This window comes from Trachypithecus francoisi, unplaced genomic scaffold (genome assembly GCF_009764315.1).
Source record: "Trachypithecus francoisi isolate TF-2019V2 unplaced genomic scaffold, Tfra_2.0 Lachesis_group2, whole genome shotgun sequence".
NCBI classification, from domain to species: Eukaryota; Metazoa; Chordata; class Mammalia; order Primates; family Cercopithecidae; genus Trachypithecus; species Trachypithecus francoisi.
The window spans coordinates 144,440,855-144,465,176 of NW_022681465.1; the positions used below are offsets into that span (position 1 = coordinate 144,440,855).

The 24,322-nt window shown below is 39.9% G+C and overlaps 2 protein-coding genes across 6 annotated transcripts in view; one reads left to right on the forward strand and one right to left on the reverse strand.

The window, feature by feature from the left end:
• The window catches only part of JAKMIP2 (janus kinase and microtubule interacting protein 2), a 203,721-nt gene that overhangs the window by 162,755 nt on the left and 16,644 nt on the right, over positions 1-24,322 (forward strand). For all 5 annotated transcript variants that reach the window (XM_033180737.1, XM_033180740.1, XM_033180741.1 and 2 more), the window contains 4 exons: positions 4,854-4,922; positions 7,822-7,899; positions 10,537-10,740; positions 16,459-16,524. In XM_033180737.1, the coding sequence (XP_033036628.1) occupies positions 4,854-4,922; positions 7,822-7,899; positions 10,537-10,740; positions 16,459-16,524 (417 nt within the window). The remainder of the gene's footprint in view (positions 1-4,853; positions 4,923-7,821; positions 7,900-10,536; positions 10,741-16,458; positions 16,525-24,322) is intronic.
• Positions 1-24,322, reverse strand: part of LOC117065657 — a 102,933-nt gene that overhangs the window by 33,587 nt on the left and 45,024 nt on the right. The gene's annotated exons all lie outside the window — the stretch shown is intronic.

The window sequence follows — 24,322 nt, forward strand, 5'->3', positions numbered from 1 at the left end:
ATATAATTCTTTAAAAACAGAAAACCTTCTGGATTACATTATTTACACTATCCCTACCAAGCTGGGAAACCAACAAAGAAGAGTTTTGTGGGGTGGTGATAAACTGGAGCATTGCTTTTGTCATAGACTTTTCCTGGGGTGTGTACATACCATCACTCCCAGCTGATCTTTGGGCTTAGTAGTGGCTCATTGCTGTCTCATTCAGAAAGCCCGACAGAGAGACTGCCAGGAGAAAATCAACACCGACTGTGCTCTGGCTCCACCTTGTGTCTAAACCTGGTAAATGGCTAGATAAATTAGTGTATTCAGAGTACTTCATGAATCAGTGCATAAAACCTGGCTGGATGGCATGTGCCTAAAGTCCTAGCTACTTTGGAGGCTGAAGGAGGAGGCTCACTTGAGCCCAGGAGTTTGGGGCTGTAGTGTACTATGATCATGCCTGTGAGTAACCACTGTACTTCAGCCTAGGCAACAGAGTGAAACTTCATCTCCTTAAAAAAAAAAAAAAGTACCAGTAAATACTTGAGAGTCATGTGCACATGGTTGGATGAAATGAGAACAAGCAATCAGTTCTCTCCAATCTGAAATGAGGGAATTCTACAGGTCAAATGACAGTTAAGTTACTCAAACAAAAGAGTGAAATAAAAAACAGGAAGAACAAAGAAGAAGTATAGCTATGAAATAAAAAGACACTTAACCAGGTGTTTTTTAAAAAGGACATTTTGTTGACAACTGGAGAAATTTAATGTGGACTGGGCATCAGATGACAAAAGTAATTAATGTTAATTTTGTAAAGTGTACCGATAACCTTGTGGGTTTTTTTTTTTTAATAGAAAGGCCTTATCTGTTAGAGATACATATTGAAGTATTTACATGTGAAATAACATGAAAACTGGGATTTTTTTCTTTTAAAAACACTTCCTTCCTTCACAGTTTAATTACAGATCTGATCACTTTCTCTGATCCCTCCCCAGCAAATGACGCATTATCTCTAACAGACGGTCCAAATTTAGAATTTGGCATACAGACCCTCTGGAATTTGAGTCTTATCTATTTCTCTAGTGTTTCCTCTCCCTTCTCTCCCTGCATTCTCTCTCTCTCTTTCTGTCTCCATTCTCCACTCTTGGTCCTTTACACTGATCTTTTCACCTGGAAGATATTCCCATTTTGCCTTTCTACTTCTTCCTGGCTAAATCTTGATCATCAGACCTCCGCATACATGAGGAAGCCTGCCTGTTCACTCAAGCCCCCTTAGGTGTTCCTGCTCTGTGTTCCCACAGTAGCCTGTGCTACTGCTCCCAAGACTTTTGACAATTACATTGCACTGTCCATTTGCATTTGTCATATCACCCCATCTAACTACCACTAGACTCTAAGGCCCATGAGGACAAATAGTTGTGTCTCTCCATTCCCCACCCCCTGTTTTTTGCCCTAGCTTTTCACACCAGTCCAGCACATGTACTAAGTGATGAATAAATGTTAACTGCAGGAGCAAAGGTGTGAATTTGTGAATGCTCACAAGGTACCATTTCAGTGACAACACAAAGATGAAAAACACACAGTCTGTGCCTCCAGTGCTGCTATCATCTGGCAATGATAGCCAGAGAGCCTCATTCATCTGGAATCATGAAGGGCTGCAATTCTTTATTGCAAGAAAAAAATCGCCTTGGTTTAGGCTACAAACAACACATAGGCTGATTCTATGGAAGATGAGGACTGAGGAGGTGAAAGAAAGGAAATACAGCCTTGTGTGTCTCACATTTACTGAGACTGATGGGAGAAATATCTTCTGCTCCCTGGCTGTGTGGGTGCAGTACAACTATACTTATCAGAACCAACAACTGTACTTATCAGAATCAAGACTTGTGCAGTGCTCCTTTTGAGACAGGCACTTTCTAACTGCTGAAGACTAGGTACTATTGTGACCTTTATTTCACACAAGGAATCTGAAGCACACACACACAAAAAAGGTAGATAACTGCCTAAGGTCACACAGCTTGAAGTTGATGCAGTCAGGATTCATACCCAAGCAGTCTGGTTCCAAAGCCCATGATCTCACCTCTTGCACCTAACTCCTCCTGCAGGAAATAGGCTTTGCAGACCCCATGTGAGCTGGGCTGTTAGAGCTGAAGCAAATTAGCCCATGCCTCTGCTTACCTTTTTGGCAAGACAGGTATAGGGACCAGCTGAACAAATACAGGGTGATGACTCTGTGCTTAGCATTGTGGTAGAAAGCTGGGAACCAGATGTACAAGACTTACAAGCCTGCCCTAAAGTGCTCACGGTCTGTTCAGCTGCCTTTTGTGCAGACTTTCTCAATGCACAGATTAAACTTACCTCTTGTCTGCGGGATTCACAGATAAAAGTTTCTACATCCAAGTAATTCTAAATATCCACAATGAATTTTTGAGACTACCAATTTGAATAGCACTCTATTATATGGGAGTATGATCTTTAGCCAGAGTTTGAGCCTAGACAAAATTCCAACAAGCAAACCCAATTGTCACTTTGTATTAAAAATATTGGCAGTGACCTTGAGTGAGAACACAGTAGAGGCTGGATACTGCATTCAATGCGGTAAGTACATTATCCCACTGTTCCTTACAACCATTCTATAGCTGCCATTATTTTTTAATTTGTATAAATTTAAGGAGTACAAGTGTACTTTTATTACATGGATACACTGTGTCGTGGTGAAGTCTTGGCTGTTAGTGTATCCACCGCCCAAATAATATATACATTGGGGTCCCATTGTTTTTATTTTATACATGAGGAAACTGAGGCTTGGAGTATTCAGTAACTTGTCCTGATTACACAAGTAGGAAGGAACAGCAACCAACAGACAAATCTATATCTTAACACTCATGATATAATGACTTTAGTTCACAGTACTCTTAAAAACAGGATTTGTAAAAATATGTTTCTTAATAACAAATGGACAGCAAGCAAGATGAAGGATTTTAGGTTTTGGATGGGTACAATTGCAGTATGAGTCTATTTACACAAAACCCATGACTGACTGAAATTTGTTTCAAGGAGAAGCCATGTGTATGTACAAAGAACTGAGAGATTAGCACCTCTCCAGCCTAGGCATGCCTCTTTCATTTCACCATGTTCCCCACAGCCAAGGAGTAGTTAAACATGGTATCCCCTTGTAAGTATCAAGGCTGTAGTATATAGAAATGCTTGCTGTGCTGCATAATTTATCACAGGTAACCTAGAAAGAACTATCTGGGGCCGGGCGCGGTGGCTAACGCCTGTAATCCTAGCACTTTGGGATGTCGAGGTGGGTGGATTACCTGAGCTCAGGAGTTCGAGACCAGCCTGGGGAACACGGTGAAACCCCATCTCTACTAAAAATACAAAAAATTAGCCAGGTATGGTGGTGTGCACCTATAGTCCCAGCTACTCGGGAGGCTGAGGCTGGAGAATCGCTTGAACCTGGAGATGGAGGTTGCAGTGAGCTGAGATCCTGCCATTGCACTCCAGCCTGGGTGGCAGAGCGAGACTCTGTCTCAAAAAAAAAAAAAAGAAAGAAAGAAGAAAGAAAGAAAGAAAGAAAGAAAAGAGAGAAAGAAAAATAAAACAAAAAGAAGTCTCTTGTAGTGAGATACCACTGGTACATGCAATACCCAATGGATACTGCCTCATGTTATTTACTTCCTTAATCTTTACTTATTATGAATCCCATTTGACAGACAAGAAACTTGAAACTTAGAGAAATCAGGTAACCTTTCCATGCCACCCACCCATAAAAGGCTGGAATTGAAATTATGGTCAAGGTAGTCTGTCTTCAGAACTCACTTAATTATTATGCCCAACTGCTTCCCTAAAATATAAGCTGACATTTAACTTGCTAGAGATTCATTATAATAATTTGTTCTATAAAAACCTGTATATGGTAGGGTCACATATTATTCAAAGTCTGCATTCAGAGTATTTATCAATGCTAACATAAATATCATATATTCTGAGTACTGGGAAAGATAAGTTTTTATGTGATTTAAAACACCTCCACTTCACAAAAATAATTCTTCCCCACTTTGCTGTAATCAGTTTTATATACTGAAAAATTACCATTGTCCCAATTCTCCAGTGTACCTGGCCTTCTTTGTCTCATCCTGCTTCCTCCAACAATAGAGCTACTGGACATGATGTCCCTTCCACTTGGAACTTCCTCTTCACTTTTTCCCAGTCATCTCTCACCCATTCTTTGGAGCCCAGTGCAATTATCACTTACAAGAAAGCCTCCCATGGTGTTCTCAAGTAAGGGTAGGAGTCTTGTTGATCTGGTTCACTACTGCAGCCCTAGGACCTGGTACATCACCTGACACTTGCTAGTCATCCATAAATGCATTTGTTGAATGGGTGAATGAATGAATACAAGGAACACCATAGTATTTATCTCATAGTTTCTGAACTATGAGATAAAAATGTGGGCTAGGCGCGGTGGCTTGCGCGTGTAATCACATCACTTTGGGAGGCCGAGGCAGGTGGATCACCAGGTCAGGAGTTCAAGACCAGCCTGGCCAAGATGGTGAAACCCCGTATAGCTGAGTGTGGTGGCAGGCACCTGTAATCCCAGCTACTCAGGAGGCTGAGGCAGAGAATTGCTTGAAACCGGGAGGCAGAGGTTGCAGGAGCTGAGATCACGCTACTGCACTCCAGCCTGGGCAATGGAGCAAGACTCCGTCTCAAAAACAAAACAAAACAAAAAATGTGTTGTTTTTGCTTCAGTTCTCAGTCTGCTTCCTGAGATATAAGGGGAGGAGACTGAGCACCTCATGGGGGCACACAGATATACACCATATCAAGCAGCCATGTCAAACACTTTTGTCTTGTTAACCCCTTAGTGGATCCAGCAGATTGAAGGAGCAGAGGCTGCCCTACACCAGAAAATGATGGAATTGGAAAGTGACATGGTAAGTACAAAGATAAGATATTGTAAAAATTAAGAAAAATCTACAAGGCAAATGGAAAATTAAAGTTGCCTCTACCAGTTTAATTTGGCACTGATGAAAGTTTGTCATCTTTCCATTATTATTTTATGTACAGAAGATGGAAAAAACAATTACCAGAAGTACCAAACAATGTCACGCTATATTCTCCTCCCAGAAAAGTTAGGTTTTGGAAAATATCCAAAACTAATGCTGAAGAAAATTGAGTTTTCTTATGTTTCCTTTGTTAGGCTAAATAATTTTTCCACTGTATTTAATTAACAAGTAAAAATTACGGAAATGGAGGGTGTAACTCTGATTTTAAAAATCCCTAAGCCACCTTACATCCATTAGAATAGCTCTTATCAAAAAAAAAAAAAAAGTAAAAAAAAAGACCTAGTACAGTGGCTCACACCTGTCCCAGCAATTTGGGAAGTTAAGGCAGGAAGAGTGCTTGAGCACAGGAGTTCGAGACCAGCCTGGGCAAGATAGTGAGAGCCCATCTCTACAAAAAATAATTAGCAGCATAGTGGTACATGCCTGTGGTCCCAGCTACTCAGGGGGCTGAGATAAGAGGATCATTTGAGCCCAGGAGATGGGCTCCAGTGAGCTATTTTTGTACCACTGCATTCCAGCCTGGGCAACAGAGCAAGAAGACCCTGTGTTCCCACAATCAAAAACATAAAACGAGTGTTGGCAAAGATAAGGGGAAATTGAAACCCTTCTTCACTATTGATGGGAATGTAAAACTGGTACAGCCACTGTGAAAAAAAGTATGGTGGTTGCTCAAAAAAAATCAAAATAGAATTACTATATGATTCAGCAATACCACTTCTGAGTGTGTATCCAAAAGAATTGAAACCGGAGTCTGGAAGAGATACTTACACACCCATGTTCATAACAGCTTTATTCACAATAGCCAAAAGGTAGAAGTAACCAAATGTCCATCAATGGATGAACAAATAAACAAAAGGTGGTATATACATATTATGTTATATTATTTAGCTTTCAAAAGGAAGGAAGTTCTCATACAAGTTACAATATGGATGTACTTTCAGGACACTATGTTAGGTGAAATAAGCTATTCACAGAATTATAAATACTATATGAATCCACTCATGTGAGGTGCTAGATTAATCAAACTTAGATAGTAGACTAGTTGCCAGGAGGTGAGAAGGGGAAACATAGAGCTGTTGTATAATGGGTATAGTTCAGTTTTGCAACATGAAAAATTCTGTATACTGGTTGCATAAGAATGTGAATATACTTTGTACTACTGAACTGTACACTTAAAAATGAGTTAAAAATAAGTAAGGTTGTAAATGTTATGTGCATTTTACCACAATTTTAAAAGTTTCTTTTTACTTGCCAAGTCTAAAAATTGGTTATTATTAACTTACAGCAATGCGTAGAAATTTATAACAAGATTGGGCTGGGTGTGGTGGCTCATGCCTATAATCCCAGCACTTTGGGAGGCTGAAGCGGGCAGATCACCTGAGGTCAGGAGTTGGAGACCAGCCTGACCAACATGGAGAAACCCCATCTCTACTAAAACTACAAAATTAGCCAGGCATGGTGGCGCAGGCCTGTAATCCCAGCTACTTGGGATGCTGAGGCAGGAGAATTGCTTGAACCCAGAAGGCGGAGGTTGCAGTGAGCCGAGATCGCGCCGTTGCACTCCAGCCTGGGCAACAAGAGCGAAACTCTGTCTCAAAAAAAAAAAAAAAAAAAGAAAGAAAGAAATTTATAACAAGATTATTATTAATGTTATCATTATAACTAGAAAACATGTAGTGGATTCCTATTGGACAGGGAATCCTATAAAAACAACTTGCATTTGTGTAGCACATTATAGCTTATAAATTGTTTGCTTATATTTTATACAGTGCTCACATTTTACTAAGAGGTTAGGCTCCAATGTCAAAGCATATAAAAAGAACAGCTTGTTATTTTATTATATTATTTTATTTTATTTTATATTTGGTCAAGAAAGCTTTCCAAATGAACAATTTGTCTTCAAAATTACTCTTGACAGCACTTTAAAAGCACAAATATTAATTAAGCGATTAGCCTGTATCAGGCAGTGTTCTAGGTGCTGGAATTCAGCAGTCACCAGCAGAGTCAACAGCAAAATTGCTCCATACAGATATATGAGCTCTCAAAAGTCAACACCATTGAGTTTTTCTTCAGAGTGTGAAGAGGTCTTTGTTCCTTCAGTTAAGCACCCAAAGAAACAATTGACTTGTGCTTGGGACTATGTTGTACACAGGGATATAGTTTTAAGTGCCAATGACAAGATGCTCGTAATGTGAGAAGCACACAGAAACTAAGAACAAGAGAGGGAACATCAGATTTACTTTTCCCAGCTCACACTGGCTTTATGGCAAAGGCAGACACCCACTCATTAAGCGGCAGTGTGGGTGGAATCACTACCACTTTTTAAATTGCTGTTTTTGTCCTTGTGTTTGCTAGTTGTACACAGATGAATTTGAATAAGTTAAACTTGTTGATTATGCAACCTGGCTATGTTACATCTTATCACATTCTTACAAAAATATATTATCATAATACATTTACATAGATAGGCTTATTATTAAACACTAGTCAAAATCTATACTTAATCATGTGCTCTCAGATTAAAAATCTTTTAGAGAATTCTATGTGGATGTTTCATTATATCTTTTATGCTACTTTCCATTGATTTTCACATTCCTTGTGTGAGACTGTGAGAATTGAACTATTTCCCTAACAGACAAAATTTATGACCCTACAAATACTAGTGATTTGTCTTATGGTAGAATTAGAGGAAACATTAATCAATACAATTTGTATGTCACTTTCGAGTTAACTAAGCTGACTCTATCAATATGGCCCTTTGTTATAGGAACAGTTCTGCAAAATAAAAGGCTATCTGGAGGAAGAACTAGACTACAGAAAACAAGCTCTTGACCAAGCATATATGGTAGGTACAACAAGCGATAGAGACACCCAGAGTATTTACAGTTAAGTACTGTGAAATGAAGTATCCTATTTAGTTTTCCATGCTATGTGCTTGAATAGATCACGACATGCAGTTTATTCATTGACTGGTTTTCAGTTCTAATTTTAGAACAAATACATTCCTAGCTCTTTACTTATTCTTATAAGATTCTTGTAAGATATTCTCATAATATCTAATAAATATTTAATTGCACTTCATTTTTTAACAATTAAAAGGCCAGGCATGGTGCCTCATGCATGTAATCCCAGCACTTTTGGGAAACCAACGTGGGCAGATCCCTTGAGTCCCGGAATTCAAGACCAATGTGAGCAACATGGTGAAATCCTATATCTCAAAAACAAAAATAAAAATACAAAATACAAAAATTAGCCAGGCTTGGTGACATGCACCTTGTAGTGCTAGCCACTCAGGAGGCTGAGGAGGGAGGATTCATTGAGCCTGGGAGGCCAAGGCTGTAGTGACCTGTGATCGTGCCACTGTACTCCAGCCTTGGCAACAGAGCAAGATCCTGTCTTAAAACAAAACAAAAACAATTGAATATATGTTGTGGATGATATTTGGATGAAGAACAGATTGAATGGCAGTGTAGATTAAAGAGAAATTTTATTAAATCAAATTCAATCATTTGGGAGGCGGATCTAGTCGTGGAATAATGTGTTTAATGTTTGTTACGCACATTTTTAATTCATTTATCTCTTACAACAACCTGTGAGATATAGGTAGGATTATTATGATTATTATTCATATCTCACATGTGAGGATAGTAAGATTTAGAGAATTTAAGAACTTTGCCCAAGTTGATAAGTGGGTAGTGTGTAGATCTGATTCCAGATCCTGTGGCCTACCATAATCCAGCCACAGCAACTGAGGCTTCCATGGTAAATGGGCTGTGCCATTTGTCTCCCACAGAAGATTATGCTGATTAAGGGCCACATGTGATCCATTTTCCTCTAGCAAATTCCTATTACACAATTCTTCATACTGAACTATAGCTCACATTTCTTCTCTCCTTATGCTCTACTGTACATTAATTCATGGTTATGAATCAAAAGAAAAAGAGCAAATTAAAGGAACATTTCAAAGAATTCCTAGCAGAGGTTTTTATAATGCTTTCCTGGAAGCAGCTTGAGTCACTTTTGGGGAAGGAGTGAAGTACTTAGTCCCTGCTTGTAACAAAGACGAACTTGTCTTTGCATTCCAAAATGAGTAAGAGATTCTGAGCTTGTTTGATGGGGAAAGAAGAGAATGGACATTCATTGCTAATTAGAGACAGAGAAGGAAGTGAATTTTGCTTCATTTTGCTTCACTTCTACCTTTCACCCTTGCCTCTTCCACCTGTACGAAATTAAGTTGTGTGTTTATGTGGCTCCTGAGACTACTGAGTACTCATTCAGAAAACCATATTTATCCTTAATAAGATAAGATCTGCTTAGCCCAGGACAAGAGCTAGGAAAATATTTCTCACCAAAGCATGTCTGGTCACTTCTGTCAGACTTAGTAGGGATAAGAGTGTAGATTTTAGCAACTGTTATTTGAAGCATATCAAAAAAGAAAGAAAAAGAAACAGATATAAGAGGCAGTGGATCCTTCATCTACAAAAGAAAGACTCAGAGAAATATTATAATAAGAGCAGCCATTATAAATCTCAGAGAACTTATAAGCAGACCAATTCCAAAACTTTAGGTCATTTTTGGATTTTATTTCTTAATATTATTTCAAGAAAAAAATTTGGAGACCATAAAGCCATCTTCAAGTACCAGTGGTTTGTCATGTATTAATAGAATGGGAGCAGTATTTTGTGCACAAAATATATCTCCAATTTTAAGTATTTTGTCCTAACTTAGACTATTTATTTCTAGAAGTATGGCCGCTATGGTAGATGTCCTTAAATATATGAAGAGCTGTCTTGATTTTTGGGGTTTTGTTTGTTTGTTTGTTTGTTGTTTTGAGACGGAATTTCGCTCTTGTTGCACAGGCCAGACTGCAATGTCCGATCTTGGCTCCCTGCAACTTCCACCTCCCAGATTCAAGCGATTCTGCTGTCTCAGTCCCCTGAGTAGCTGGGATTACAGGCGCGCGCCACCATGCCCAGCTAATTTTTTATATTTTTAGTAGAAATGGGGTTTCACCATGTTGGCCAGGCTGTTCTCAAAATCCTGACCTCAGATGATCCACCTGCCTCGGGCTCCCAAAGGGTTGGGATTACAGGTGTGAGTCACCGCACCTGGCCAAAGCTGTCAAGTAGAAGTGAGAACACACTTATTCTCAGCTACTCTTTAGGATAGGAAGTACAGTTACTATAACAAAGTGAGAGCTCTCTAAAAAGGAAAAGTATATAAAATGGGTAGGGTTCCAAGAAAGAACAAATGTTCCCTCACTAGAGAAGTTCATGGATTGGCTAGATGACCCTTACGGAATCTCATAAAAGGGGATTTTCAGAAGTGTAATTAGGCTAGAGAAGCTTTGAAATTATTTTCTTGCTAAGATCCTTTAAGACTGAAGTTGACAGCCATACACATATACATACATAGCGTACACTCCCACACCGCATATCAATGCCAAGTTCCGAAGTTAGACTTTTCTAATTCTATTTGCCAGAGAATCCAGGAACTAGAAGCTACTTTGTACAATGCTCTACAGCAAGAAACTGTTATCAAGTTTGGTGAATTATTAAGTGAAAAACAGCAAGAGGAGCTGAGGACGGCAGTAGAAAAGTTACGGCGGCAAATGCTGAGGAAGAGCAGAGAGTATGACTGTCAGATTCTTCAGGAGAGAATGGAACTCTTACAGCAAGCCCATCAGGTGAGGACTGAGTCACTGCCTCTGCGTAGGGTTAGTACTAGCAAATGGGACTTAGTACTAAGTACACGGTATTGAGTATGGGTATGGAGAAGCCCAGGAGATACAAGTTATTTTCAGAGAGTAAAATAAATAACCATTGTTTTCTACCTTCATGCACATACAAAAATGACAGTTTTATAATAATTCAATCTTGAGAAAATTGGCGTTTCAGAAGGACTGCATACTGCTACTATTTTTAAAACTACATTTTCATGAAATACCCTTTGAATTTCATGGAGTCTGATTATCTGCGTTATGCAGGGAAGCAGGACACTCTCCAGGGCAAAAATAGTGCTTTCCATTTATTGCTCACTCCAGTCGGTAACCAAGGCTGATAACAATCCGAATAGTGTAAAAGAGAACAAGGATCGTTCACATTACAAACACCAACAACAACAAAGCCCGGCAGCTGCTGTTTACTTACTGACATTTGCTTTATGTCAGTAAGTAAACTAAGGAATCTACTTATATCATTTCCTTTAATCTTCATAATAGCCCTCTGAGGTAAGTATTTTTATTATCTCAATTTTGGAGATAACAATACTGAAGATAAGAATTTTTAAGTGATTTGCCCAAGATGACACAGATGGTAAGCAACAGTCAGGATGACAGCCTAAGTCTGCTGAACTCGAAGGCCAGTGTGTCTGAACACTATTGTACCATCATCCATGACTTATGTGATTCATCAGCAAGACTCAAAATAGGCACCCAATACTAATTTCCAGCCAAAATTTTTGATTGCAACTCTATTCATGCCATAGCTTGACAGTTGAGGGCTGAGATCCTGGTCAAAATACAGATTCAATAAGGATTCCACAACTGAAAGTGTCAGGTTATAGTATTAAATCCTCAGAAGCTATAAGAAACAACTGGTACAAAATCCAGATGGCATGAATAGTCGGTAAGAATTGTGTGGTCATCAGTGATCATGGTAAGTGGAAAACAAGAAGGGGTTCTTTTATGAGGCAAATCAAAACAATTCATGGGTGACATGACACTTAGCACACTTCAGATGTAGGCAGGAGCTTTGTGGATTTTATAGGCTAACAGATTACCAGAGTAGGTGGAGAATTCTGAAGTCACACATCCCAGAAATGATAAATACGTATATGTTCCTATTAATGCCCCTTCAGATTCCATCACAAAGGTTTGGGTTTTGACCCACGGAAAGACTCAAAGTCTTTAATAATAGACTCTATGGCATCATTGCATTGCTTCGTGCACTTTTCTTCTAGCAGGGGATAGAAATGTCCCCTGCACAAATTTCTTGTTCTGCAATAGTATGTAATTACTTTCAACAAATTGGGAGTTATGTCATGGAAACACAGAAGTGTTTACTTTTAAGATGGACTAATAGTTATCTAAATTTATTTATGATAAAAACTTTATTCCATTTCAGTATGTCTTTAACCATTTAGCTAGGATACTTCACTCCTGAAAGAGTTGATTTTGTTTAAGTTATCCAGTAGTGTCGGTAGTACACTGCATTTCTGAACCTCAGAGAGTTTCGCTGACATTTTCCATCCATCTCCTAAACAAATGTTCATTAGAATATGCCTTTCCCAGTTATTTCTTACTCTTCTTCTTCCCTTTTAATTAATAGCTGAGTTTCATAGAATTATTCCAGAAGATATGGGCCAAGATTTTTCACATATAACTATGTAATACACTCTAACTTCTAAAATATATCACTAACCATTTATTACACAGTTATGCCTGAATATTTAAGAGTGAACTGGTGAGTTCTTATCCTTACTTCTCTTCTCTCTCCCCATCTGCCTGTCTTAGTCAGTAGAATTACCATATCTCAAATCACTCTGGCTAGAAACGCTGGAGTCTTCTCTGTTCTTTCCCTGTAAGCATTAATATAGCACCTCATCCAACTGGCATTTCCCCTGAAATGTTTCTGATACTGGTCCGTTTTGTTCATTTTTGTCACCCCAGGCATGTGCAGGGTCTTTCATTATTCGACCAGCTTCCAGATACTGCCAAATATTCTCTATGTGAATCTGACTCCATCATCTATGCATTTATTCAGTCAAACCTTTAAATGTGTTTCCTAGGTTCTAAATACTGTGCTGACAGAGAATTCACCGTGGACCCTGCCTCCACAAAATGTAGGATCCATAGAAGGATATAAAATGATTAACACAAAGAAAAATAATTATGATATATCATAATAAATGGCATTTTTAAAAGCACATGCAGGTGCCATGGGGCCTAGTTCTAGCTCTCCTCTTTTCAGTCCACCACACATCTCATCTCAGATTTTTCTCACTTTACCTCATAGTACATTCTTGCCCCAAAGCCTTCATGGTCCCAATTTCCAGTTGAGTAGAGTCTTACGCAGGTCTCTTCAGGTCCTTCAGTAGCTGACCACCCCTCCCTCCAAAACCACATTTGACCCAACCCCAGAGCATACTTCCCTCTCCACTCATGCAAAACATCCTGGTCCCACTTGTGCTGTGATTTTCTACCTCTAAGCCCCTGTTGCATAATTGCTCATCCTAACATGTCCATTAGTTTTCATTGCATTCATCCTAGTGTTCTCACTTTTCCAGTCCCAGTTTAAGATCCAACCCATTCAGGATCCTCTCCCTGATGAAAATTTTTTAAATGGACTACACACTGCCCAAAAAAATCTACATTCTATATTCTGTTATGCACTTATTCACAACCATTTATTGAGGGCCTGCTGTGTACCAGGTGCTGGGAGTGTAATGGTAAGCAAAGACATACAGATCACTACTTTCATCTGTCTCACAGAGGAATAGGGACAGAGCCACAGCACAAATGAACAATGACTGAGGCAATTTCTGAGAGTGGCAATAAGTGCTATGCAGAAATATATACAATGTGTGTGTGAGTTGGGAGTAGGATTGGCCACTTTAGGCTGGCTGGTCACAGAAAGCCTCTCTGAAAATACCTAAGATCCAAGAAATGAGCCACACAAAGATCTTGGCCAAGTGTCCCAGAAGTCAGGAACAACAAGGGCTAAGTCCCTATCATCGGAATAAGTTTGGAATAGTCAAGGAACAGAGCAAAGGAAGGCTAGAATGTCAGGAGCACACACAGCCAGAGTGAGGTTGATAGGAGGAGACATTCGAGAACTAAGAAAGGACCACATCACATAGGGCTTTGCCAGAGTTCGAGTTTTATTCTGAGTACAACTCTTCCCCACCCAGTTCAACTCAGGGGACCATGGAGATCATTTTTACATTCTGAGAGTTCACAATGGCTGCTATAGATGAATGTAGGATAGTCAAAATAAAAGGCGGGAAGAGCAGGTAGAAGCTGCCACACCAGTCCTGACAAGGGAAGACAATGACTTGGTGAACTTGGTATCAGTAGAAATAAAAAGAAGTGGGTAGAAAAGGAATGTTTTGGATCCAACAAGGTTTCCTGTTGGGTGGATGGCAAAGGGATGGGAAGCAAAAAGAAATCAAGTGTACATCACATGATATAGCATAACATGTTTATTTAACAAAAAAAAATGTGTAGACACCTTCTTCATGCTAAACACTACACTAGGAATTGGAGATGGGTGATAAAGTTATTCAGTTTTTTCCATTGTTTACCTTTTCTATTTAATTTTGTTATTCCATCTGGATCTGATAGTTCTTTGAAATCTGGAACTAATTGGTGCCTTATCTGTATTGTCCATTACATTCAGCACAGTCATGAGCATGTATGGAGGTGTCCAACAAGCGTAGACGTGGTGCTGAATGGATGCTGCAATAATTTACATATTAATGATTTTGTCCATATAGGACTTGCTTGCATATCAGCAGACATGCCAAGGAATTACTTGAACACTCAAGGTAGAAATATCTAGCAAATTTATCTTTTTTTTTTTTTTTTTTTTTTTTTTTGAGACGGAGTCTCGCTCTATCGCCCAGGCTGGAGTGCAGTGGCCGGGTCTCAGCTCACTGCAAGCTCAGACCATCCAGCTACGGAGTAGACAAAATAGTAGAATTCACGTGTTAGCCAATCTCTACCTCGTGAGCCCGTCTCGGATCCCAAATATCTGAGCAGCAAATTTATTCTTTTACTGTGTAGCTATGGAGCACTGACAGCACTATGGAAATATACACCAGCACACACATCACATATGTATACACACACCATCAACATTCCAGTCCCATCCCTCTCTCCAGCATTCATTATGGCATAATTTCAAGGTTAACCTTTATGGTCTAACTCTGACCAAAACACACCATCTCTTCTTGCACAAACCTTAGCCCCCTTACTTTAAAGAAGAATTTCTCAATCTCAACACTGCTGAAATTTTGAAGCAGATATTTCTTTATTATTTTTTAGGGGGAAGGGTGGCTGTTCTGTGCCTTATGGGATGCTTAGTAGCATTTCTGGCTTCTACTTGGTAGATGCTAGATGCACGTACTCCCAATTGTGATAATACAAAAATGTCAAGACATTTAGATAATGGTGATGGTTGCACAACTTTGTGAATATGCTAAAACCACTGAATTACACAACTTAAAATAAATAAACATATTAACTAACCTTAAAAAAATGTGCAGAACTGCCAAATGTCCCTGACTGGGGCAGGGAGAGACAAACAGGTGAGATCCACTCTTTTAAAGAGAAGGAGATATGCTTTCCAAGTTCAAGTACCCTTTGTTCTAGCTTCCCCTTTTTTCTCCTACCATTGCATTATAAAAACCTCTCTTTCTATGTTATCATCCCATTTGGCTTCTAGTGTTTTCTTCATATACTCCATTTCTCTATTTTCTAATTATTCCCAGCAGAGGTATTAAATAAGAAGCCTGCATTGTATAACCATGTACATGAACACAAAAAGCCTTTAGATTGCCAGATATAAATGTAAAGACTTTATTTTACTTGTAAATAATTGTTATGTAATGTTGATTTCAAATACTTGGTGTTTAAATTAGTGGAATTTTGTTACATAACTGAGAGGTAAGTTCAAAGACAGTCTTGGAACTTTTCGTCTTTAGGATTACTTGTATTATGTTTGTTATGTTCTGGTGTTTTCCTAATTTACCAGTTCCCTCCTGGGAATGTTTGTTGATGTGTAATCTCTACTTTGTTTTATGAGAATTTACCAACTCTATTTTGTGAGAAAATTCTATCCGGAAACAAGGCTGAAATAGGGTTAAGAAAAAAAAGGTTAAGAAAGAACAATTGGATTGTTTACATCTATATGAGTCAGCCTCAGCCATCTTTAATGTGGTAACAAACAATCAAAATCTCAATCCAAATGGTTCCTAACAAAGCTTGTTTCTTGCTCTCTAGTTCTGAGACATACTACACCCTCTACAAGGATTTGATATTCCCAAATCTTATTCCAACTCGCATTCCACTGGCCAAAACAAGTCTCTTTGCCAAACTCAGTATCAGTGGTGTTGAATCTACACCTCACTAGGAAGGGGTCTACAGGGATAGGCCCAGTAGAAAAGGTAGCAAACATTTTTTGAAAAGATAATCAGCAACAATGATTTTTCTACCACAAGCATAGATAATTTCTGAAGCATGCAACACGTTTTTGGGTGGGGAAAAATATAAATGTGATGTTTCCAGCTGCTTGTACAAATATTAAGGTTTGTATAGGAATTTTCATGTTTTCGTTTGGTGAATTATTTTTCTGCACAACTTACCACCTACTGATGCTTTCTTTCTTTTCTTTTCTTTCTTCAGAGAATTCGTGACTTAGAAGATAAAACAGACATCCAGAAAAGACAAATAAAGGACTTAGAAGAAAAGGTATATGTCAAGTTCAATAAGTATCTTATTATTTGTTCAACCAGAAAGCAATATTGATTTTGCTCATTGTATTTTCTTTCTGGCTTCTCAGTTAATTGTGTGTCTTGCAGAAGCAGGTATAGTTACAGTAAACCTAGCTTTCACCTTCAGTCAGTCAGAATGCCAGGAAAGAGTCTGCCATCAGTAACCTAGCCTTTACATGTTTGTCTTTTGTGTTTCTTTCCTATTTTTTTATGTGTTTTCTTTCCTTAGTTTCCCCTTCCTTATCTTCATTTCCTTTCCAAAAGTTTCTTCTGAATTTGGTTACCATACTTTGCTCTTTTTTAAAAAAAAATCTTTTAGCACCTTTTTTTTTAACCTTTTCCATTATCATTCACAAAAAGACCTTTCATCCTTGTGCTGCAGTTTCACCTTAACAATCAGTTCAGAAATTTGGGTTGATATATGATAATCATGTTGTCCTGTCACTTCCCCAGGGATCTCAAAGAGTGGCTGCTTCCTCCAAGTCAGCCAGTGTTTTTGAGGGGTATAACAACGTGGCTCTGACAGAGGGCACTTGGAAATGCATGTGGGGTGGGAGAACAGACAGAGCTCAGGCTGGGATGCTGAACAAGCTGCAGTGAGCTACACAGGCTTGCACAACAAAAAAAGTCAAAGCCTGGAATTCCCAAGCAAGATGGCCAAATAGGAACAGCTCCGGTCTGCAGCTCCCAGCCAGACCAACACAGAAGGCGGGTGATTTCTGCATTTCTAACTGAGGTACCTGGTTCATCTCATTGGGACTGGTTAGACAGTGGCCACGGAGGGCAAACCAAAGCAGAGTGGGGTGTTGCCTCACCCAAGAAGTGCAAGGGGTCAGGGAACTCCCTCCCCTAGCCAAGGGAAGCTATGAGGGACTGTGCCGTGATGGTGCACTCTGGCCCAAATACTATGCTTTTCTCATGATCTTCACAACCCACAGACCAGAAGATTCCCTCAGGTGCCTACACCACAAGGGCCCTGGGTTTCAAGCACAAAACTGGGAGGCCGTTTGGGCAGACACTGAGCTAGCTGCAGGAGTTTTTTTTTCATACCCCAGTGGCACCTGGTATGCCATCAAGACAGAACCATTCACTCCCCTGGAAAAGGGCCTGAAGCCAGAGAGCCAAGTGGTCTTGCTCAGTGGATCCCACCCCTACGGAGCCCAGCAAGCTAAGTAAGATCCACTGGGTTGAAATTCTCGCTGCCAGCTCAGCAGTCTGACGTCAACCTGGGATGCTCGAACTTGGTGGAGGGGAGGAGCGTTCACCATTATTGAGGCTTGAGTAGGCACTTTTCCCCTCACAGTGTAAACAAAGCCCCAGGGAAGTTCAGACTAGGCGGAGCCCACCACAGGGCCACAAAGCTGCTGTAGCCAGACTGCCTCTTTAGATTCCTCCTCTCTGGGCAGGGCATCTCTGAAGGAAAGGCAGCACCCCATTCAGGGGCTTATGGATAAAACTCCCATCTCCCTGGGACACAGAACTTAGAGGAAGGGGCGGCTGTAGGTGCAGCTTCAACAGACTTAAACGTTCCTGCCTGCTGGCTCTGAAGAGAGCAGTGGATCTCCCAGCACAGTGCTCAAGCTCTGTGAAGGGACAGACTGCCTCCTCAAGTGGGTCCCTGACCCCCATGCCTCCTGACTGGGAGATACCTCTCAGCAGGAGTTGACAGACACCTCATACAGGAGAGTTCTGGCTGGCATCTGACCTGTGCTCTTCTGGGACGAAGCTTCCAGAGGAAGGAGCAGGCAGCAATCTTTGCTCTTCTGCAGCCTCCATTGGTGATAACCAGGCAAACAGAGTCTGGAGTGGATCCCCAGCAAACTCCAGAAGACCTGCAGCAGAGGGGCCTGACTGTTAGAAGGGAAACTAACAATCAGAAAGCAATAGCATCAACATCAATGAAAAGGACAACCATGCAAAAACTCTACCAAAGGTCATCAACAGCAAAGACCAAAGATGGATAAATCCATGAAGATGAGAAAAAACCAGCACAAAAAGGATGAAAATTCCAAAAACCAGAATGCCTCTTCTCCTCCAGTGGATCAAAACTCCTCGCCAGCAAGGGAACAAAACTAGATGGAGAATGAGTTTGACAAATTGACAGAAGTGGGCTTCAGAAGGTGGGTAATAACAAACTCCTCTGAGCTAAAGGAGCATGTTATAACCCAATGTAAGGAAGCTAAGAAACTTAATAAAAGGTTAGAGGGATTGCTAACTAGGATAACTAGTTTAGAGAAGAACATACGTGACCTGATGGAGCTGAAAAACACAGCACGAGAACTTCGTGAAGCATGCAGTATCCATAGCTGAATCAATCAAGCAGAAGAAAGGATATCAGAGATTGAAGATCAACTTAATGAAATAAAGTGTGAAGACAAGATTGGAGAAAAAAAGAATGAAAAGGAATGAACAAAACTTCTAACAAATATGAGACTAAGCATAAAGACCAAACCTACATTTGATTGGTGTACCTGAAAGTGATGGAGATAATGGAACTAAGTTCAAAAACACACTTCAGGATATTATCCAGGAGAACTTCCCCATCCTAGCAAGACAGGCCAACATTCAAATTCAGGAAATACAGAGAACACCACAAAGATATTCCTCGAGAAGAGCAGCCCTAAGACGCATAATCATCAGATTCAGCAAGGTTGAAATGAAGGAAAAAATGTTAAGCACAGCCAGAGAGAAAGGGTGAGTTACCCACAAAGGGAAGCCCATCAGACTAATTAGTGGATCTCTCAGCAGAAACCCTACAAGCCAGAAGAGAGTAGGGGCCAATATTCAACATTCTTAAAGAAAATAATTTTCAACCCAGATTTTCATATCCAGCCAAACTAAGCTTCCTAAGTGAAGGAGAAATAATCCCTTACAGACAAGCAAATGCTAAGGGATTTTGTCACCACCAGGCCTGCCTTACAAGAGCTCATGAAGGAAGCACTAAATATGGAAAGGAAAAACCGGTACCAGCCACTGCAAAAACAACCCAAAATGCAAAGACCATCAACACTATGAAGAAACTGCATCAACTAACAGGCAAAAGAACCAGCTAGCATCATAATGACAGGATCAAATTCACACATAACAATATTAGCCTTAAATATAAAGGGGCTAAATGCTCCAATTAAAAGGCACAGACTGGCAAATTGGATAAAAAGTCAAAAGCCATCAGTGTACTGTATTCAGAAGACCCATCTCATGTGCAAAGACACACATAGACTCAAAATAAAGGAATGGAGGAAGATTTACCAAGCAAGTGGAAAGCCAAAAATTTTTAAATGGGGGGTTGCAATTCTAGTCTCTGATAAAACAGACTTTAAACCAACAAAAATAAAAAAAGACAAAGAAGGGTATTACATAATGGTAAAGAGATCAATGCAACAAGAAGACTTAAATATCCTAAATATATATGCATCCAATACAGGAGCACCCAGATTCATAAAGCAAGTTCTTACAGACCTACAAAGAGACTTAGACTCACACACATGAGTAGTGGGAAACTTTAACACCCCACTGTCAATATTAGACAAATCAACAAGACAGAAAATTAACAAGGAAATTCAGGACTTGAGCTCAGCTCTGGACCAAGCAGACCTAATAGACATCTACAGAACTCTCGACCCCAAATCAACAGAACATATATTCTGCTCAGCGCCACATAGCTCTTATTCTAAAATCGACCATATAATAGAAAATAAAACACTCCTCAGCAAATGCAAAAGAACAGAAATCATAACAAACAGTCTCTCAGACCACAGTGCAATCAAATTAGAACTCAGGATTAAGAAACTCACTCAAAACCATACAACTACATGGAAACCAAACAACCTGCTCCTGAATGACTACTGGGTAAATAACGAAATTAAGGCAGAAATAAATAAGCTATTTGAAACCAATGAGAACAAAGACACAACATATCAGCATCTCTGGGACACAGCTAAAACAGTGTTTAGAGGGAAATTTGTAGCACTAAATCCCCACAGGAGAAAGCGGGAAAGATCTAAAATTGCCACCCTAACATAACAATTAAAAGAACTGGAGAATCAAGAGCAAACACATTCAAAAGCTAGCAGAAGACAAGAAATAACAAAGATCAGAGCAAAACTGAAGGAGATAGAGACACGAAAAACCCTTCAAAAAATCAATGAATCTAGGAGTTGGTTTTTTTGAAAAGATTAACAAAATATATAGACCACTAGCCAGACTAATAAAGAAGAAAGGAGAGAAGAATCAAATAGACCCAATAAAAAATGATAAAGGGGAGATCACCACTGATCTCACAGAAATACAAACTGCAGTCAGAAAATACTATAAACACCTTTGTGCAAATAAATAGAAAATCTAGAAGAAATGGATAAATTCCTGGACACATACACCCTCCCAAGACTAAACCAGGAAGAAGTCAAATACCTGACTAGACCAATAACAAGTTCTGAAATAAAGGCAGTAATTAATTGCCTACCAACCAAAAAAAGCCCAGGACCAGAGAGATTCACAGCTGAATTCTACCAGAGGTACAGAGAGGAGTTGGTACCATTCATTCTGAAACTATTCCAAACAATAGAAAAAGAGGGACTTCTCCCTAACTCATTATCTGAGACCAGCATCATCCTGATACAAAACCTGGCAGAGACACAACAACAACAACAAAATTCAGGCCAGTGTCCCTGATGAACATCATTGTGAAAATCCTCAATAAAATACTGGCAAACCAAATCCAGCAGCACATTAAAAACCTTATTCACCACAATCAAGTTGGCTTCAACTCTGGGATGCAAGGTTGGTTCAACATACGTAAATCAATAAACATAATCCATCACATAAACAGAACCAATGAGAAAAAACACATGATTATCTCAATAGATGCAGAAAAGGCCTTTAATAAAATTCAACACCCCTTCATGCTAAAAACACTCAGTAAACTAGGTATTAATGGAACATATCTCAAAATAATAAGAGCTATTTATGACAAACCCACAGCCAATAACATACTGAATGGGCAAACGCTGGAAGCATTCCCTTTGAAAACCAGCACAAAACAAGGATGCCCTCTCTCACCACTCCTATTCAACATAGTATTGGAAGTTCTGGCCCGGACTATCAGGCAAGAGAAAAAAATAAAGCGTATTCAAATGGGAAGAGAGGAAGTCAAATTATCTCTGTTTGCAGATAACATGCTTGTGTATTTAGAAAACCCCATTGTCTCAGCCCAAAAACTCCTTAAACTGATAAGCAACTTCAGCAAACTCTCAAGATACAAAATCAGTGTGCAAAAATCACAAGCATTCCTATACAACAATAATAGGCAGTCAAATCATGAGTGAACTCCCATTAACAATTGCTACAAAGAGAATAAAATACCTAGGAATACAATTTACATGGGAAGGATCACTTCAAGAAGAAATAAAATTCACTGCTTATGGCAATAAGAGAGAACACAAACAAATGGAAAAACATTCCATGCTCATGGATAGGAAGAATCAATATCATGAAAATGGCCATACTGCCCAAAGTAATTTATAGATCAACACTATTCCCATCAAGTTACCATTTACTTTCTTCACAGAATTAGAAAAAACTATTTTAAATTTCATATGGAACCAAAGAAGAGCCCATACAGCAAAGACAATCCTAAGTAAAAAGAACAAAGCTGGAGGCGTCATGCTACCTGGCTTCAAACTACTACAAGGCTACAGTAACCAAAACAACATAGTACTAGTACCAAAACAGATATATAGACCAATGGAACAGTACAGAGGCCTCAGAAATAACACCACATTGGCCGGGCGCGGTGGCTCAAGCCTGTAATCCCAGCACTTTGGGAGGCCGAGACGGGCGGATCACGAGGTCAGGAGATTGAGACCATCCTGGCTAACAGGGTGAAACCCCGTCTCTACTAAAAAATACAAAAAACTAGCTGGGCGAGGTGGCGGGCGCCTGTAGTCCCAGCTACTCGGGAGTCTGAGTCAGGAGAATGGTGTAAACCCGGGAGGCGGAGCTTGCAGTGAGCTGAGATCCGGCCACTGCACTCCAGCCTGGGCCACAGAGCGAGACTCCGTCTCAAAAAAAAAAAAAAAAGAAAGAACACCACACATCTACAACCATCAGATCTTTGACAAAACTGACGAAAACAAGCAATGGGGAAAGGATTCCCTATTTAATAAATGGTATTCAGAAAACCGGCTAGCCATATTCAGAAAACTGAAACTGGACCCCTTCCTTACACCTCATACAAAAATTAATTCAAGGTGGATTAAAGATTTAAATGTAAGACCCAAAACCATAAAACCCTAGAAGAAAACCTAGGCAATACCATTCAGGACATAGGCATGGGCAAGGACTTCATGACTAAAACACCAAAAGCAATGGCAACAAAATCCAAAATTGACAAATGGGATCTACTTAAGCTAAAGAGCTTCTGCACAGCAAAAGAAACTATCATCAGGGTGAACAGGTAATGGGATAACCTACAGAATGGGAGGGAATTTTTGCAATCTATCCATCTTACAAAGGGCTATTATCCAGAATCTACAGGGAACTTAAACAAATTTACAAGAAAAAACAAGCAACCCCATCAAAAAGTGGGCAAAGTATATGAACAGACACTTTTCAAAATAAGACATAATACAGCCAACAAACAGATGAAAAAAAGCTCATCATCACTGGTCATTAGAGAAATGCAAATTAAAACCACAAAGAGATAACATCTCACACCAGTTAGAATGGCTATCATTAAAAAGTCAGGAAACAACAGATGCTGGAGAGGATGTGGAGAAATAGGAATGATTTTATACCATTGGTGGGAGTGTAAATTAGTTCAACTATTGTGGAAGACAGTGTGGCGATTACTCCAGGATCTAGAACTAGAAATACCATTTGACATGGCAATCCCATTACTGGATTTATAACCCAAAAGATATAAATTATAAACCCATTACTGGATGTATAACCCAAAGGATTATAAATCATTCTACTATAAGGACACATGCACACGTATGTTTATTGCAGCACTATTCAAAATAGCAAAAACTTGGAACCAACCCAAATGCCCATCAATGTTAGACTGGATAAAGAAAATGTGGCACAGGGCCAGGCGCAGTGGCTCATGCCTGTAATCCCAGAACCTTGGGAGGCCGAGCTGGGCAGATCACAAGGTCAGGAGATTGAGACCATCCTGGCTAACATGGTGAACCCCGGCTCTACTAAAAATACAAAAAATTGGCCAGGCGAGGTGGCGAGCGCCTGTAGTCCCAGCTACTCGGGAAGCTGAGGCAGGAGAATGTCGTGAACCCGGCAGGCAGAACTTGCAGTGAGCCAAGATCGTGCCACTGCACTCCAGCCTGGGCAACAGAACAAGACTCTGTCTCAAAAAAAAAAAAAAAAAAAATTGTGGCACATACACACCATGGAATACTATGCAGCCATAAAAAACAATGAGTTCAGGCCGGGCGCGGTGGCTCAAGCCTGTAATCCCAGCACTTTGGGAGGCCGAGACGGGCGGATCACAAGGTCAGGAGATCGAGACCATCCTGGCTAACACGGTGAAACCCCGTCTCTACTAAAAATACAAAAAAAAACTAGCCGGGCGAGGTGGTGGGCGCCTGTAGTCCCAGCTACTCGGGAGGCTGAGGCAGGAGAATGGCGTAAACCCGGGAGGCGGAGCTTGCAGTGAGCTGAGATCCGGCCACTGCACTCCAGCCCGGGCGACAGAGCGAGACTCCGCCTCAAAAAAAAAAAAAAAAAAAAAAAACAATGAGTTCATATCCTTTGCAGGG